The sequence below is a fragment of the Vanellus vanellus genome (assembly GCF_965231255.1).
Source record: "Vanellus vanellus genome assembly, chromosome: 3".
Taxonomy (NCBI): Eukaryota; Metazoa; Chordata; class Aves; order Charadriiformes; family Charadriidae; genus Vanellus; species Vanellus vanellus.
In genome coordinates, this window is record NC_138907.1 from 35,849,908 (window position 1) to 35,865,892 (window position 15,985).

Consider the following 15,985-nt stretch of genomic DNA (forward strand, 5'->3'; position numbering starts at 1 on the left):
CCAGCAAAACGGTGGTCCTGCTGGTGCCTTGCTTTTCTGAGGCATCGCCTTCTTCCTAGGTGAGCCCCGACCTCCAGCAATGCAAGACCTGGGCTGGAGCAGCCTGACCAGAGCAGAAGCTCGAAGCAGGATGGAGCTGGCTCTCCCTGGGGGAAAACCAACTCATCAGCTCACATCTGCTTTCTAACAGGCCCGGAGGACATGGCTGGCCAGTCAGCACACTGCAAACCCCCATCAATAGCTCCCCCCCGAGGGAGCAGGGATCTGTGAGGGGCGGAGGGGCAGGTCCAAGAGGTCCCACCACGGCTTTCTGGTCTGACGGTCCTTCCCCAGCCATCCCTCATCTGCTGCTGACTGGCGCAGGTGGAGCTGACTGTGGCTAGCGCCCGCACAGAGCAGCAGGCGCCGCTCAGACTGTCGCAGGCCACCCTGCCGTACGTCCTCGTCTGTCTTCAAACCATGCCAAAACGGGGTCACACGACCACAGCCGCCGCCATCCTCGGGCGACCTCGCCGAAGGGTTGCTGGGCAGGGGCGCCCTCACCAAGATGGCGGCCGGTCTACAGCGCAGCCCCTCACAAAGATGGCGGCGGCCGCGCGGACGTGGCCGTGCTCGGGCGGTGGCGCGGGAGGCGGCAGCCTGCGCATGCGCAGCTGCGGACGGGCCCGGGACCATGGGCAGGAGGCGAGAGGGGCTGAGCCTGGCCCGGGAGGTGAGGGGCGGGGGGGAGCGGCGGCGGGGACCACGGCCGGGACCACGGCCGGGCTGGGCTGGGCTGGGCTGGGCTTGGCTTGGCTTGGGGCTTGGTTGGGGCGAGGTGAGGCGAGGCGGTTGTCGCTGCCGAAGCATTTCACAAGAGCGTGGTGGGTGTTTGGCGGGGGGACCGGGGCAGTGGGGGGCTCAGGAGCACTGTTTTCTCCAGGCTGCGCTGGTGGCAGGCCTGGCCGCCATCTTAACGTGTGAGGGTGGCAGAGGAGGCTGAGGTGGGATCAGCCTGCACTGGGCCTTCCTGCGAGCTGGGTGCCCGTCCTTCGTCCCACGCCTTTGATGGAGCGATGGCATTTGGTGCCCTTGCTCCTGCTGAGCCTTTGAGGCCATGCAAGGAGAGGCAGTAGGTGCCTGTGCCCATGGAGGCTGCTGAGGCAAGCTCTTGCCCCTCGCTAGCAAATCTTTGTACAGCCCAGCCTGCATGTGTGGCAGTGAAAGTCAGCAGTGTGCTGGGCACAGGCTGCTGCTTTTGAGGAACCCAGTGATCAGCGAGCACATGAGGTGCCTGTAAATCACAGCAAGCAGAGGGGGAATAGACTGTTTTTTTTAAGAGTGTGCCTTCCTTCTAAAGTTGCCTTTTTATTGTTGCGCTTGTGTGTTTCGTAATCTCCTGAGTGGCGGGAGGGCTGCTGGTAAGCTTCATTTAAGCTTTATATTTGCATTAGCAGTCGGAGGCATGTTAGTTAAGGGCTCTCTGAAGCATACCTAATTCCGGCTCCTGCACTGAACAGTGCTATCTGGACTGGCTTGGAGGAGGCAGTGGATAGCCTGCAGTTCAGGTCTGTGGGTTGTGGTTACTTTGGGGACAGCAAAAGCCTGAACCTTCCTGAAAAATGGCTGAAATGGGGCAGAATTGATCCAGTGAATCTCACTGGTCACCTGTCTGTCCTGAAGTCTTTCAGATGAGTATATGCACAGCAGACAAAGATGGCCAGGGTAGAAAAGCCAGGGAGAGAAATTGGGGCTTGTCATATATGCTTCATCAGCCAATAATGTAAAGGTGAGCGTCCTACTGTGTCATACCAATGGGAGTTCAGTTTATAGTAGTTTTCTGGTCTATTTCATCTAGTTAGGCTTCAATAGAGAAACAGACATTTCTGGGCACTCTTACCCAAATATAACCGCCAAAGGGAGTCCAGAGGGGAGCGTGCTGACTGTCCAAGCTTCTCTTCAGTGAGCCTAGCAGGGAGAGTTGAAATAATGAATTTTTGGTGGTTGTTGTTTGAGATGTGACAGACAAGGAGAGCTGAGATAGTAGGGTCTACCTTACAAAAAGAGAGGTGGTAAAAAGGGTGAGCGTTTCAGGGACCTGCTGGTCACAGAATGAAAAGGGACTGATTTTAGCTGCCATAGCAAATTCTTGCAAAGTGTTTGGGCACTTGTCGTATCTTTAATTTTCTTTAGAAGTTTTCATGACAGAATACACTACTTCTGAAAGGATTGTAGAACTACTCTTCCTCAGTGTGTTACAGATGAAAACTTAAGCTCTCACTGTAGAGATACTACTAAAAGGTAAAATCCTTCTCCGTTGCAGAGATGAGAAATGTACTGAATAGAAGTTAGGGAGGAAAAAAACAAAATCATTTTAAACCAGAGGAAGAGAGGGCTGTGTTTCAGGTGTCAGAAATGTGTGACAACCAAGATATTGATTTCATAATTTAAACTTTCATTTGGTTGAGTATTACCTTCTAAGCTGTTATGATTGTAAAAACTTTTCAAATGAGTCTTAATATGACATGATGCATGGCTAGCTTTGAAAGGGCTAATCTAGGCAGAGTCATGCTTGTTTAACTGAAATCATGATGCTAAATGAATGCAATTTTCTATATGGACACTTATCAGATTAGCTTGCACTTACAAATTGCAGGTGTAATTGATATGACCTGGTTTAAACGGATATAAATGTGTCTCCATAATCTGGTGGTGGTTTAAACTTGCGCCACTTCTCCTTTCATATAGCTCTGTAGTCTTGCGACAGGCAGCCCCATTGACAGTGCTGAGCTGCACAGAACTTTCACGATGAAACCCGTCAGGAAAATGAAACTGAGAAGACTGGTCCATTTTGTAGCAAAATAGTGAAAATGGAATGAGCTTAAAGAGAGCGACAAGGATGATCAAAGGTGTGGAAAACTTCTATGGAAGAAACAACTAAGCATACCAGGTCCTTTTAAGCTTGAAAACATGACTGCAAGGGGACCTGATAGGGGTCTATATCGTCTGTATGCTATTTGTAGTTTTAAACAAAGAATGAACGTTCGCTGTCAATACAAAATTAGGGCTATCAAATAGAACCAGCAGCTGACAAGCTCAGAACAAACAGGAGGGGTTGGTTCTTAATGTAATCTGTGGCTGTGCTGTGAAACTCCTTGCCACAGGATGTTGCAACCCTTAAAAATATACTTGTGGCTCAGGAAACAACTGAAAATAAAAATCATGGAAGCAAAAATGTGGGGCTGTTAAATGCAAAGAGAACACCCTGTGATCAGAACAGTGCCTGAGCTGCAAAATGTTGAGTGCACATTTGGAGAAAGTATTGTAACGTGGCAGCGGCTGATCAGTGTCTATGCAAGAGCATAAAGAATAGGGAAAAGGCCAACATCTCAGTAAAGCTGTTCTTCCAAGTTTTTTCAAAAAGCTGTGGGTGGTGCAGCATGGTCACATCTGTGTGCTGTCCTGCAAAGCTGCTTGTCTGAGCTGAGGCAGGGTGGGAAGGCTAACTGGATAGTCTCTTCAAGGCTTAAGGAAGAGGTGCAAGTAGGATCCAGCCCTTTATCCTTTACCAACATAGAGGGCTGACCTCTAGGATTTATCTTAGACTTTGCTGTTGGATCATCCTCTATTGTGTCGTAGCTTGCCTGGTAAATTTTTCCAAGCACGCTGTGGGCACAGCATCTGTGAAATGATTTGCCAGCATGCAAAATGATTCCAAAAGCATGGTGAAAATGGAAGTGTGTCCATGAACTGCAAGTAGGCATTTGAATTTAAACAAAACTCATCTCTGCTGGACTGATCTTAACAATCCAGCCAAATTTGTGGATGTAGGAACCACTAATTCTTCAGTGAAAAGAACTGCTCAAGTGTGCTGGCAGGTGACAAGGCATGAGAAGACTGCTTGGGGAAGGCTTTTTTTTTTCTTTGCCCCCACCTCTTCAGTTGGCTTTGATCTGTTTTATGAGGGTCAGAAGATGAAAACCTCATTACCTAATGCTGTTGGATGTCGACGTATGTGTGATATGGCTCTTTGCCAGTATCTTAATTAGGGAATTCATAAAAGCGGAGGGTGGATGCCAGTTCTTGAAAAGCGCTTTTAGCCTTTCTGCTGGAAAGAAAGCTTTTATTAATTCATTACAAAATGTATTAAAAGGGATCCAGCTCAACTCTGTAAGCAAAGCTGCTTCCTTCTGTCTTTGTCTCTGCCTTTATGTGAGCCATTTCGGGCTCCCTGCCCAAGATGGTCCCAACAAATGAGATTTGTAATAAGTATGTAAGTCAGTTTGGATTGAAATCCGCTCCAGGTCTCTCTGGTTTGAAAAGGTCTCCAGATTGTGAGCAAGTGTTGCCAAAATTAAACGAAAATGGCTCAATGCCTTGTCATACCTTGTGGAGCAAGGGAGGCATCTGGTCTTAGATCTGTGTGTGTGTCCAAAGCTGGTGGGACTTGACTTTTTAGAGTGGCTCTTGAGGAGCAGAAGGGCAACTCTGTGTGCTCTGAGCTGCTGCCTGGATGTGAAGCACCTGTTTCACTTGGCCCTTTTAACTGACACTACTTAAAGATGTTGCTGCCAGTGAAGTCCTGTGTCCCTGCAACAAGTCATGTGAACCTGAGGAGCTGTCATGTGAACTTTCTGCATGCTGCACTTCAGCTCTGTCCCAGAGGATCCTCTTCATGGAAAGAGAGCCAGAAAGAGCAAGGGTTCATCTTTGCAATTTATAAGCCACTGTGTTGAGATTGCCACTAAAAAGATAAGCCAGTGTGAAGTGCAGTGGTGGTTCAGCTAAGCAAGCTTGGCTCTTTGTTTTCATGCAGGCTTCCAGTAGGCCTAGGTACATACCCCAGCTACCTTTCTTATGTATTGGGTGTGGAGAGGGAAAGCTTTCCAACCACCACAAGCTCAGGTGTGCACTTGCTTCTAGGATTGCTCTCCTGGAGAGCTGCTGCAGGGAATTATACCAAAGCCCTACAGGTTTTCTTGTGCTACAGCTTTACAGGCTACAGCCCCCCTGGGAGTTTCCGCAGCAGCCCAGAGAGTAATCAGTAATTCCCAGGCATTACTCTGATTTCTCCTTGTGCTTATTTTCTATTTCTGTCTTTGCTATGCCCTACAGTGAAGAGTTACTTGGATGGCTGAGCTGCTGAGAGATTCCTATCTTGGAGGAACAGATCCCAAATCCAAAGTGAGGCAATGGCACCGACATATCAAGATAGCGCTCTGCCCATAGTTTGGGTTGGTACCTGAAGCACCTTGTGTAAATGAGCCACCTCCAGGAGGCAGATAGTATTGTCCTAATTTGTAAGTAGGGAAACTGAGGTACAGTAAATGGGTAACAACTGGGAATCCTCTCTCTCATCCTTCCTTACAACCCCTAATGCCTCAGACTAGCCTGAAGAAAAGAAATAGTGACCTTCTGGAGGAAAAATATTTTGTTCATTCAGCAATTTGTTCCTCCTTCCTTGCTTTTTTTTTTTTTTTGGATTATTTTCTGTCCCTTGTGTCCTCAGCTCGGTAAAGCTGATAGTGCAGTTCTAGGGCATGTGGTTTATTAGCAAATTATTGCTCTCCAGCAGGGGACCCAAACTTTGGGTTTGATTTAAGAGCAGTAAAACCAGTTGAAACTTAAAGTATTATGTGGAATCTGGAGATTTTTAGTCAGCAGAAAGTAAAAGCATTGTCAGAGTTGGGAGGAATATCCTCTTGTTATGTCTCATGAAATGACAAAAGTATGGGCAGAGAATGTACTAGTGAGAGCAACTGCAGTCTGAGCAGGAGGAGCAGTTCTGGAGAGGATAGGAAGTGCAATGACATGGATAACTTAGTGGTGGGGTTGGCAGCTGACTAACCAAAGCTGTCATTAAATTGTATTATTTAACAGGATTTTAAAACGTGCTTCCAGAAAAGGCATGGTACATTATAATAAGTTTACTGGCTAAGGAGGAGCCAGGTAACACATTCTGAAGTTCTTCTCGCTCTGTGTGTGTGTGAGGATTTCCAACAGAAGAGGGAGCAGAGACACAGTCATTTGCAAATGATAGGAACTGGTGAGGGAGATGGTCATTCTTAAATTGGACTGGATGGACACCACACCTCCACTCCACTCCACTGCATTCAAATGAACTTGCTGAACTTCCTTCTCCGAGGAGAAGGATCTTGGGGTCGTGGTAGACAGCAAATTATCCATGGCCCAGCAATGTGCCCTTGTTGCCAAAAAGGCCTGTGGAATCCTGGGCTGCATAGGGAAGAGTGTGGCCAGTAGGTCAAGGGAGGTCATTCTCCCCCTCTACTCTGCACTGGTGAGGCCACAACTGGAATACTGCATCCAGTTTTGGGCTCCCCAGTTCAAGAGGGACAGGGAACTGCTGGAGTGAGTCCAGCGAAGAGCAACTAAGATGATTGAAGGAGGATGGAGCCAGGCTCTTATGTGGTTCCCAGTGACAGGACGAGGGGCAATGGGCACAAGTTAGAACACAGGAAGTTCCGTTCAAATACACGGAAACACTTCTTTACGGTGAGGGTGACAGAGCACTGGAACAGGCTGCCCAGGGAGGTTGTGGAGTCCCCTTCTCTGGAGATTTTTCAAGACCCGCCTGGATGCAGTCCTGAGTAATGTGCTCTAGGCAATCCTGCTTTAGCAGGGGAGTTGGACTAGATGATCTCTAGAGGTCCCTTCCAACTCTGAAAATTCCGTGATTCTGTGATAAGCGTGGTCAGAGCTGACATGGGTGAAGCCCTTAGTTGGCCCTGAAGCAGAGCAGGGCAATGCACCTCGCTGACTGAGCTGTAGTGGATCACAGATAGTGATAAGCAGCTGAAATTAACATTCTTAACTGGCACAGCTAGATATAGAGGAGGACAATTATCTTTGTCCTGACCAAATGCATTTTCAGCTAGCATACTTCAAAAATATCCATGTCCTGATCCAGGCAAACCCAAGCATTGCCAGACACAGAAGCGCCATTCCCTGTGCTCTGGGATCAGGTGCTGTACCTTGGGTGCTCCCCTTGGGCTCAGGGCAAGCTGTGCAGGTACCTCTGGGGAGCTTGGCATCTCAACAGCCCTGGCAGAATTGCCTAATAACAAGGGACTCAGAAATTGCTATCTAGTAAGATTTATTTAAGCCTTGTTACATGTGGCCCTCTCCCCAGCAGTGCCCCTTGCAGTGAGACTATTCAACTGACTGGTTAAACTCCTTTTCACAGCCTGCTTAGTTCTCCCGTTCACATCAAGCCTCTTCTCCCATCTTGCTTATTTATAACGCTTGCCTGCTTTTCCTGGGCAGAAGGTGTGAGATTGCTAATGAGCTCAGGATGGAGCTGATCCCCAAAGCAGCAATAATTAGGGATCACTACCTTTGATTTTGTTTCCCATATCACTGCTTATGGGAGTGTTTGTGCTCTGGACCACCTCTGAGGCTGATGTCCGGGTAGCTGGTGTCTCAGTCCACCTCAGTACTTACCCAGGACCATGCTGCCTCTTAGCTTTTTCTTTGTGAAGGTTCCCACCACAAAGAGGCCATGCTGCCAGCCATCTAGTCAGCCTTGGCCTTGCTTGAAGAACTAAACACAGCAGGAGTGTTGTGCTCAGTAGCTAAAAAGAGAGGTCAATTGCTGCCTTGGGGCACCAAGGCCATTTTCTTTGAGGTTAGGATGTTGGGTTCGTATTATCTGATTAGTCCCACTGTTGCCCTGCTGGAAGCAAGCCTGAAAGACGAACTTTATTCCTAAAGATGTCTACACTCTGGTTACCAGGCAGAAAAGAGGAATGATTCCCAGGAGAACTGTTGTCTGTGGTAGGATTCCCTCCTGGGCAATCCATTTGCACACAAGTAAATCAGCCCTCCTGGAGTACTTATGCACGGTTACTCCTGTCCACAAGAAGACATGGGGAGAGGGCGGCTGTTAGAAAACTTGACAAGGAGACACGAGGAGATGACCAGTGTTTTTCTGCATGGGAACACATTGCTTCCAAAACTTGGTGAACATTGAAGGTGTGGAGGTTGTGGTGAATGCTCTTTTTGAGCGTACTGTGCAAACTACTGTTGCTGTTGTAGATTTAGTGGGTAAATGAGATGGTAGCGTCTCCCATTTTAGCCCCTCTTCACCCAAGCAGACAGCTGAGGGTGCTTTGTAGTCACATCCCATGAACTTCTGCATCCATTTGCAGCACTAAATCAAGACCTTGTCCCTCAGGCTTTGGCCAAGGCCAATCTCTCCCATTTTATCCTCTTTTAATTGCATAAAGATGCCTTAGATCACATCCTTGCATGTGGAGTTGCATGCAAAGAAACTAGAACAGGCTGGAACAGGATCAGATCTTAGCAAAAAGGTGCTGGGCAGCCACACGAGTGGGAGTGTTGGAGCTGGCTTGGCTGTGTCTGGGACTACAATGTCACAGTTGCCTGGGGTATAATACACACTGATCTGGGAGGTGAGGGGCTCTGTGCTGTGATGTCTACACAGAGCTGGGGCTGTTCACACCTTGATTTGGGGAGGAAGGAGGTGGAGTGGCTGAGCTGCTACTGTTCCCATCTGAGTGGTGATGGATCCATGTTAGCTGGGAGACAAAATGACAGTGACTGGTGTGGTGTTTTCCAGATCGATGGACTGGAGGAGAAGCTGGCGTGTTGCAGACAGAGCATAGAGGAGGTGGATCTTAAACTGCGCAGGGAGAAGCTCAGTCCTGAAGGAAGGTATTGATGACCACCTCCTTTCACAGCTGTGGCTGTGCGCTTCAGCTAGCTGTCATCCTGCTGTACCACTGAGCAAGGGCTCTTGAAGGAATGAGAATGTGTGGCTCCCCATGACAAGACTTTCTTCCCCCAGTTTGGAGCTTACTTGGGGAATTTGCCAGGGTGAGAAGTTCAGTGATACATGGAGAGCGCTTTATCTTATCAACAGCCTCGTTCTCCAACCTGCACTACAACCAGCCAAGCAGTGCCCGAAACTTGCCAGTTCATTTGTAGAGATGGCTCCTGGTCTGCTAGGAAACAGCTCTGTGAGTTTGGCAGAGGTTCACTGCCTGCTCCTACTCGAGCCTTGCTGAAGCTGCCTGAGTTCAGTCAGGGGAGATGTGCAGCAGCTACTACTGACGGCCAAACCAGGCTGGGATGCAACTGGAAAAGGGGCTGAAGGAAATTATTCCCCGTGCCTGTGTTGCAAATGTATCTGGATGTAGGGATGCAGTGACACACTGGCTTTCCTTGGGAAAGGTAAGAGGGACAATTCCCCTGAAATCTGTCACTGACATGGAAGAGGCAACTGTAGGCTGCTAGAGCTGGGATTCAAGCAAGGACTTTGACCTGGATTTTGTAGCAGACACAGGCAGAACCTGCTATTTTCTCTAGAGTGTGAAGCAAGAGATCCTAGATAGCCCAGCTGATTCTCAGGTCTCTGCTTGAGAACATTCTTGCAGTCACCAGCATCTTACTGCTCTGCTCCTAGCAAAAAAGGCTGGGAAGCTCAATCATAGGCCCAGGAAGCAGTCCTGTTCCTGGTGTCTGGTCTACAGTACTGTCCTACAGAACCCAGTTAGAAATGATCCCAGCAGTAGTGGCATCTCCACGCCCTGATACTTATGAGCCTCAGCTTAACTTCTTTGTTCCTCCTTTCCACTTTCTGTCTGCACCCCCCACCCCTTTACTGGGGTTTTATATCCCCATCCATATTTGAACAGGGTCTTGTCACCCCCTGTCCTTCATCTCTCTAGCTCCTCATCTCAACAGTCCTTTTCTAGGCCTAAATTCTTACATTTACTGTCTGAATTCTTTATCTGGTACTTAGGTGGCCACCACAAACCTACAGTTGTGGTAACTTGACAAGATGGAATATATATATATGATTTCTCTGAAATACATAGCCTAGAGCAAAGAATTGGGAATAGGGACTCCTGGGGCCTTTTCTGAATTTTACAACTTGTATGGAGATGGAAATAGAAATTCTGTTGCCCTAATACAGACCATTCGAAAAACCCTGAAGGAAGGTACCATGATCAAAATTATTGATTTAGTGAGTAGTACACAAAGGAGAGCTCTGCTTTCTCATTCAGTTGTCATGGTTTCTTCATGTCTCGTTCTCAAAGTCTCTTCTCTTGACTCTCTTCACAAGGCAAGTTTCTAAGTAGCAGCTCAGTCATGTTGGTAAATCTGTCTTCTCACTTCCTCCTGGCTGCACTCCACATTGCCTTTCCCCAGTTGCCTTTGAGAGCCCTTTCCTCTCCTGCTGCTCTGACATACCTTGCTTTCCTGCCATCCCTTATTTAACTAGCTGTACGCATAGATTTGGATCTCTTTCCTCCTACAGGTTCTTGCTCTGCCCCAAGGGGAACAACAAACTCTGTTACACTTACTGCCTTCTCTGTCTAATCTGAACTGGGAGATAATTTGTTAGTGCGTGTTTATTCATATGCACGCTGTCTGAAAGGAGTGACCGTGTCCTCACTGCCGTAATGGAAACGCTGCTGCTTTCAGGCAATTTGTTTTGCATTTATATTTTAAACCGTATATTAATTAATCATCTTGTGCAGTTTAAGACAAGGGCTGGGTTGGCCTGACTTACTCTTTATTGTTATTATCCTGAGTCTTCAGTCTAATAACAGGTTGTTTAACTGGTTGTTACAGGGCTTGGATTCAGCTTGTTTCCTTGAGTTGACCCATTTGTGTAAATTGGATAACTCTGACAAAGGAATCCCAGCTTCAATGGGTGAGAAGAATTAGTGTTCCAGCACTGAGCCAGATGTGCTGGAGGGGTAGGATGCTGTGGAGAGCGTGTAGGGACCCTGCCCCATCCCGTTGCTGTGGCAGAACTTCCTACCCCGCCTGGGGGAGCAGAGCAGGGGGCTCTGACACACAGGCCCCTTTCTAGCCTGCTTGCGTACACTGACACTGTCCTGAAAGGAGAGACATGAAGCTGTCTGGGGGAAGAAAAAGCAATCTAAAACTGCTGCATCTCTTGTCTTACATAGCTGGGGGTTTCTAAACTCTCACCTCTCCACAGTGAAGGGTGAGGGGCTCATTCTGTGAGCAGATATCCTTGGTAGTGGGACAATCTCTCTTCCATCATATAAGCAAAGAAATAGACTGTGTTGTGCCTTACAGGTAATGAGCTCCTCTTCTCATTACAGAAAGTCACTGGAGAGAGAGAGAAACTTACTAATGACCAAAGCTGACAACTATGGTAAGAGCTTCATTAAAAATGGTCCCTCTGGGCTAGATGGGATCAGTGCTGCAGCTTAGCTTCGTCTTCAAGCTCCTGCCACCTCTGACTTCTGCCTTTGAATTTAGGTTCAACCAAAGGGAGCTAGACTGAGGAAAATCTAGTCAGCATATTATAATAGGAGTCTGGATCCTCCCGCTTGAGCTGTGCTATCATAGGAAAAAAAATAAAAATCAGCTAATGAGAGGGGAAAGATTTCCCTTTCACATACCCCAAATTACCAGTCCTTAGAAAATCTTAGCCAACAGATTGACTTGAGTGGCTTTTAACATCCCCCCCTCCTTTTTCTCTTTTCCTTTTGTTTTTTAATAGCACTTGCCAGCTTGCTTAGCAAGCCTCTATCTGGAGTGTAGCAAAGCATACTTTCCTTGGGCAAGGTTCTCACTGCATCAGTTTCTGGGGCCCATCAGAACACAAGCATAGGACTTCACACTGATGTGCTATGTGCAATTCCAGAGATCCAGGGTCTTTCCTTGCTGCAAGTCCTGCTGTAGACAGTTAAAATGAGAGCCCTTCTGAGCTATGCATGTTTGACAGCACTTCCATTCTGCTGGGGATGCTCCTTTGCGTGTCTTCAGGCTCCTGGTGTTGATCAGTACGTTAACTGCTTCACAGCACTCTGCACCAGGGAAAGCAGAAGTGTTCTTCTAGGCCTGGAGAGTTGAAAGCTGAGGCGTGGCCAGCAAATTTATAATTTTAACTCATGTTAAAGGACCGTTTCCAGAGACTAACAGTTATTTTAAACAGATTCAAAGCTGTTCCCTAAGGGCCTACCACTAGAGAACGCTGCCACCCTTTTACTAGCAGTCAGCCATCACTGCTAGCATCAACACAGCAGTCTGACAGGCTGCTCAGACAGCAGCAACAGCCTCACCTAATGGCGAAGGCTGCTCCTCCTGGAACAGAAGAGACAGTGCACACAGCCTTTTTAGATCACTGCTATGGCCTCTGATGAAAACTCTGCTTATTCCAGCTGACACACTTGAGGCCACGAACCGCAGTTGCTGACAATGGCATTGTTCCATCAGTTTAAGATGGCACTGCTGTGCTTGGGGTGATGTGGCCTCCTGCCCCTACCACTTCCTCTGTAGCCTTACAGATTCAAGCAGCTTGTGCTGTGGTTGCATGAGAGTGCTTGTAGCACGTGGAAGAACGGGGTGAAAGAACAGCTAAAAGTCTGTTTTGATACCAGCACCAGCTGGGGAACCTGCAACACCAGGGCATTCCCCCTGGAGGCTGCTAGTACAAACCACAGAGGCAGTAACCAGTGCAGTCACTGCAGCTGAATTCATCAGCAAGAGTAATCTGGCTCTGAAGACAGCCTGCACCCAACCTCACCCTGCAAAATAATTATTACTGTTTGGCCATCTAATGCTGTAGGGCCTCATTTCTTGCCTATAATATCAAGCAAAGTCTTGTGGAACAGAACCAGCAAGAATGGGGGTCACATCTTTGGTAAAAGGAACAGAACAGAAATAGAGATCAGTAGGACTCCGTATTTTTGGTAGCTACTTCCTTCCTCTCTCTGCATCTGTGTGTGTTCTTTTGTAAACCAGGGCCAGGGAAAGTGACCTATCTCTAAAAAGCTGTGGACCCCAACAGAATGAGTATCCAGGCTCAGACCTGTTCCACACTCATCTTTCTGGGGCACAAGGAAACTCACGTTTTGCAACATTCAAAGGTGGCCACAGTTGTATTTAAGTAAATTTAAGCACTAGAAAAAAGTATAGTAAAAATAGTTCTCTACCCTCTGTCTTCTTCAGTGTCTTCGGGAACAAGCGATTACTCTAATGACCCATTCTGTCCTTAGTAGGGTCCTAGAACAGGGTCAGTTGCAAACAGGAACTGGTCTGGCGCTGAAGTATTCCCTAGCACAGCTGCTGGGATTGACAGGATGAGAGTTGGCAAATGAAAGGGTTCCTGCTAGTTTACTTCCTGTTCAGCACATATTATTAGCAGCTTTGCATACTGATCCCAAGAGTTGCCCATGGCCAAGTTAGCATTGTACTTTTAAGGTGGTTTTGAAAGGAGATGTAGCTGCAATACGAAGAACATTCACAGGCAAGGCTTTTGCTTTTGTTTTTCCAGAGAAAGAACTGAGTGTGCTTCGTAAAGAAAATCGCAAGAATGCCGCCCTTGCTGTGGCCATGGGGTTACTGATTGCTCTTATTTACGCCTGCTGGACGATGTGATTGCACTCAAGAATTCTCCCTGCTGACCAAATGACTCTGCTGCAAGGAGCTCTTCCTCCTCTCACCACTGTGCCTCCCCCAAGGGTGAGGATCAGCATTTCAAATTGCTGTTCTTGTTTATCCTCTCCAAGCCTCATTGTAGTGAAGCTTTTTCTCTGAGAATTGAGGGGGACAGGAGACAAACCAGAAATCACGGTACACTTGCAGCTGGAAATCAGGTCAAGCAGAGCTCAAAGTGGGTGCTGTCTTATCCAAAACGCAGTCAAGACCATCCAGCCTGAAGCAGGAAGGCAATATGTTCTCCATTTTGAAGAGGACCTCTGTGGTTGCAGACAAGTGCTCTCTGCTCAGCCCAGTCAGAATATGTGCCACCTTCTTGGTTTCTCTGACTCAGCCATAAGCTGAAGGGACACCAAGCTCTTTGAATCAAAGGGTAATGTGGGTATTGTGATCTAAAAACTCCACCTATCCCCAGAGCTGAGCTAAACAGAGATGTTTTCTCCTCCACACTGACTTACAGGACCAAAGGAATCCTACTACCGCCGCAAAAACAGATGGGAGGGAGGTATCTCTTTTTCTGCAAGCAGGTAGCATCCAACTTGAGATCTGGGTGCCTGGGCTTTGAGAAAGTCTGCAATGCATCAGAGCTTGGTAGCCATTTTGTGCCTCTGAGAATCAACACTTGCAGAAGAAAATTTACTATTAACTCCCAGGCATAGAAGTGCCTCTGCAGGACTTTAAATAAAATAATTTGACCTTGTAACTTCCCACTTTTCTTTTTTTCCTATTTTGTAACGTACCTCTCAGCCACTATTTTATTCTCATCCTGCCATCTCCGTGCTGGTATGCACTGTACCACAGTAAGCCTAGACTGGGTTAGGCACTTAACATCCCTGGTCAGTGAGGTCTCAGCAGTAGGTTATTGGTCTGTCGTGGTCTGGAATCTGTATGGGTGTTTGCTTCCTTTGAGAGGACAAGCAGCCTAGCATGCTGCAGAGGAGTACTGGAGACTGGCCTCTGTAATGCCTTCATTCTGATCCAGTGACATACACTAGGTAGCCCTGAGTGTGCTCTAACTCGCCAGGAAAGCCTTTAAAAGGGGACTGCCTTGAATATTTAACTTGTGCAAAGCATTTCTCTCCCTTCCTTCACACTAACACACTGCTGGCCAGAATTTTGTGGGAAGCAAAGTAAACAAGCACTGTTGTGAACTAAAGGGGCTGTATTGGTAATAGAGACAATGAAAGCAGAAAATTCAACACAAAATGATACACAGCCTAATAACAATACATTGTGCAATTAATGTACATAAACATTCCCTTCAGCAAGACCTTCCTCACCCCCCTTCCCAACATAATCCCTCCGTATTTACTCTGCAGCAGGGAAGCAAGTAGCATGGTGCCTCATGCTTGCCGCCTTGAAGGGGGCTTCAGAATCAGGGTTCAGTGCATAAAAATAAAATTGAAAATAAAAGCAAATTAAAATCAGGAAGAGCTGGAGGCAACTGGGTAAACAGAAAGTATCTGTTCATAAAAGCGAGCCTGCAGGCTAAGCAGGTTTTTTTGTACCGTCAGGCCTACACTCAACCTAGGTGTACTTCCTAGTCACCCTTCTGTCTGCCAGCCCGCAGGAGACCTGAGCAGAGGACATAACACTTAGCAAACAAGCCTTGCAAAGGGAGCAGCATGCTTTGCTGGCATTGGAACAGCCTCAAGGCAGTCCGAAGAAGTGCCAGAACTCAAATTACTGGTTGGTTTAAAAAGCCAGCTGCACACAGGCCTGGAAACCACACAGCTGGAGGTTCTTTATTGCCCACTGGGAGAGATTCCTCCTCATCCCTCATGGAAGTGCCTTTGCCGAAACAAAACTGCCAGTGACAGGCCTCTTGTTCTTTGGCAGGGAAGGGCCACCATTTCTTTCATACATGTTTTACTGATGCTTGAGAGCAGAGGGGTTGTACAGGTCAGCAAGAGGATGCATTAACAGCATGCTGCCCCTCTACTGCCTTGGTAGACCTAACTGTGTCTGGAAACTAATAATCACTGATGTGGAAAAAGCAGGTTTAACCCACTTACTTTTGGCCAGAGCTTCAAAAGAAACAGAATAGCTGCCTTGCACAATATTCAGGGGTACCTATTTGTAAGCTAACCTCCCATCCGCTCCTGAGCTTTGCCTCCAGTTTCCATTGACCAGCAGACCATGCCAACTTCTGTGCTGCTCCTTTAACCAGGAGTGTGGTTCTGCAGTGATCAAACCTGCATATAATTTTCCCTGGTGCGAGGGGGTGCAGCTACTAAGTTCATTTATACCAAACTGTGGAGAATTAATACATGGGTATATGGAGACAATTTGCTTGTGAAGACATGGAAGTGCTCCGAGCTCAGAGAGCACAGCCTAATTGTAGGATGACATTCAACTGTGTGCTAAGAACAAGCACAAAACCTACACATGATGCTGGGCCTTAGAGGGTAGAGGTGGGTCTTCTACAACATGCCATCCTTGTTCTGGCTTCTTTGGGTGGGGTGCAGGGCACCCATGTACCTATACCACCTACAAGTGAAGATTTCTATGTCTTGCTGCATAAGGCTTGTTCAAATCA

The 15,985-nt window shown here is 47.4% G+C and overlaps 1 protein-coding gene across 2 annotated transcripts; it reads left to right on the forward strand.

Moving 5' to 3' along the window:
- Positions 1-668: 668 nt before the first annotated feature.
- Positions 669-14,143, forward strand: CCDC167 (coiled-coil domain containing 167). Of its 2 annotated transcripts, none has more exons than XM_082481930.1 (4): positions 669-712; positions 8,579-8,673; positions 11,103-11,155; positions 13,283-14,143. In XM_082481930.1, the coding sequence occupies exons 1-4, from the start codon at positions 674-676 to the stop codon at positions 13,384-13,386; spliced, it is 291 nt and encodes a 96-aa protein (XP_082338056.1). In that variant the 5' UTR covers positions 669-673; the 3' UTR covers positions 13,387-14,143. The 2 variants fall into 2 exon arrangements, with proteins under 2 accessions (XP_082338056.1, XP_082338055.1); XM_082481929.1 differs by lacking the exon at positions 669-712 and adding an exon at positions 5,138-5,213.
- The last annotated feature ends 1,842 nt before the right edge of the window (positions 14,144-15,985 follow it).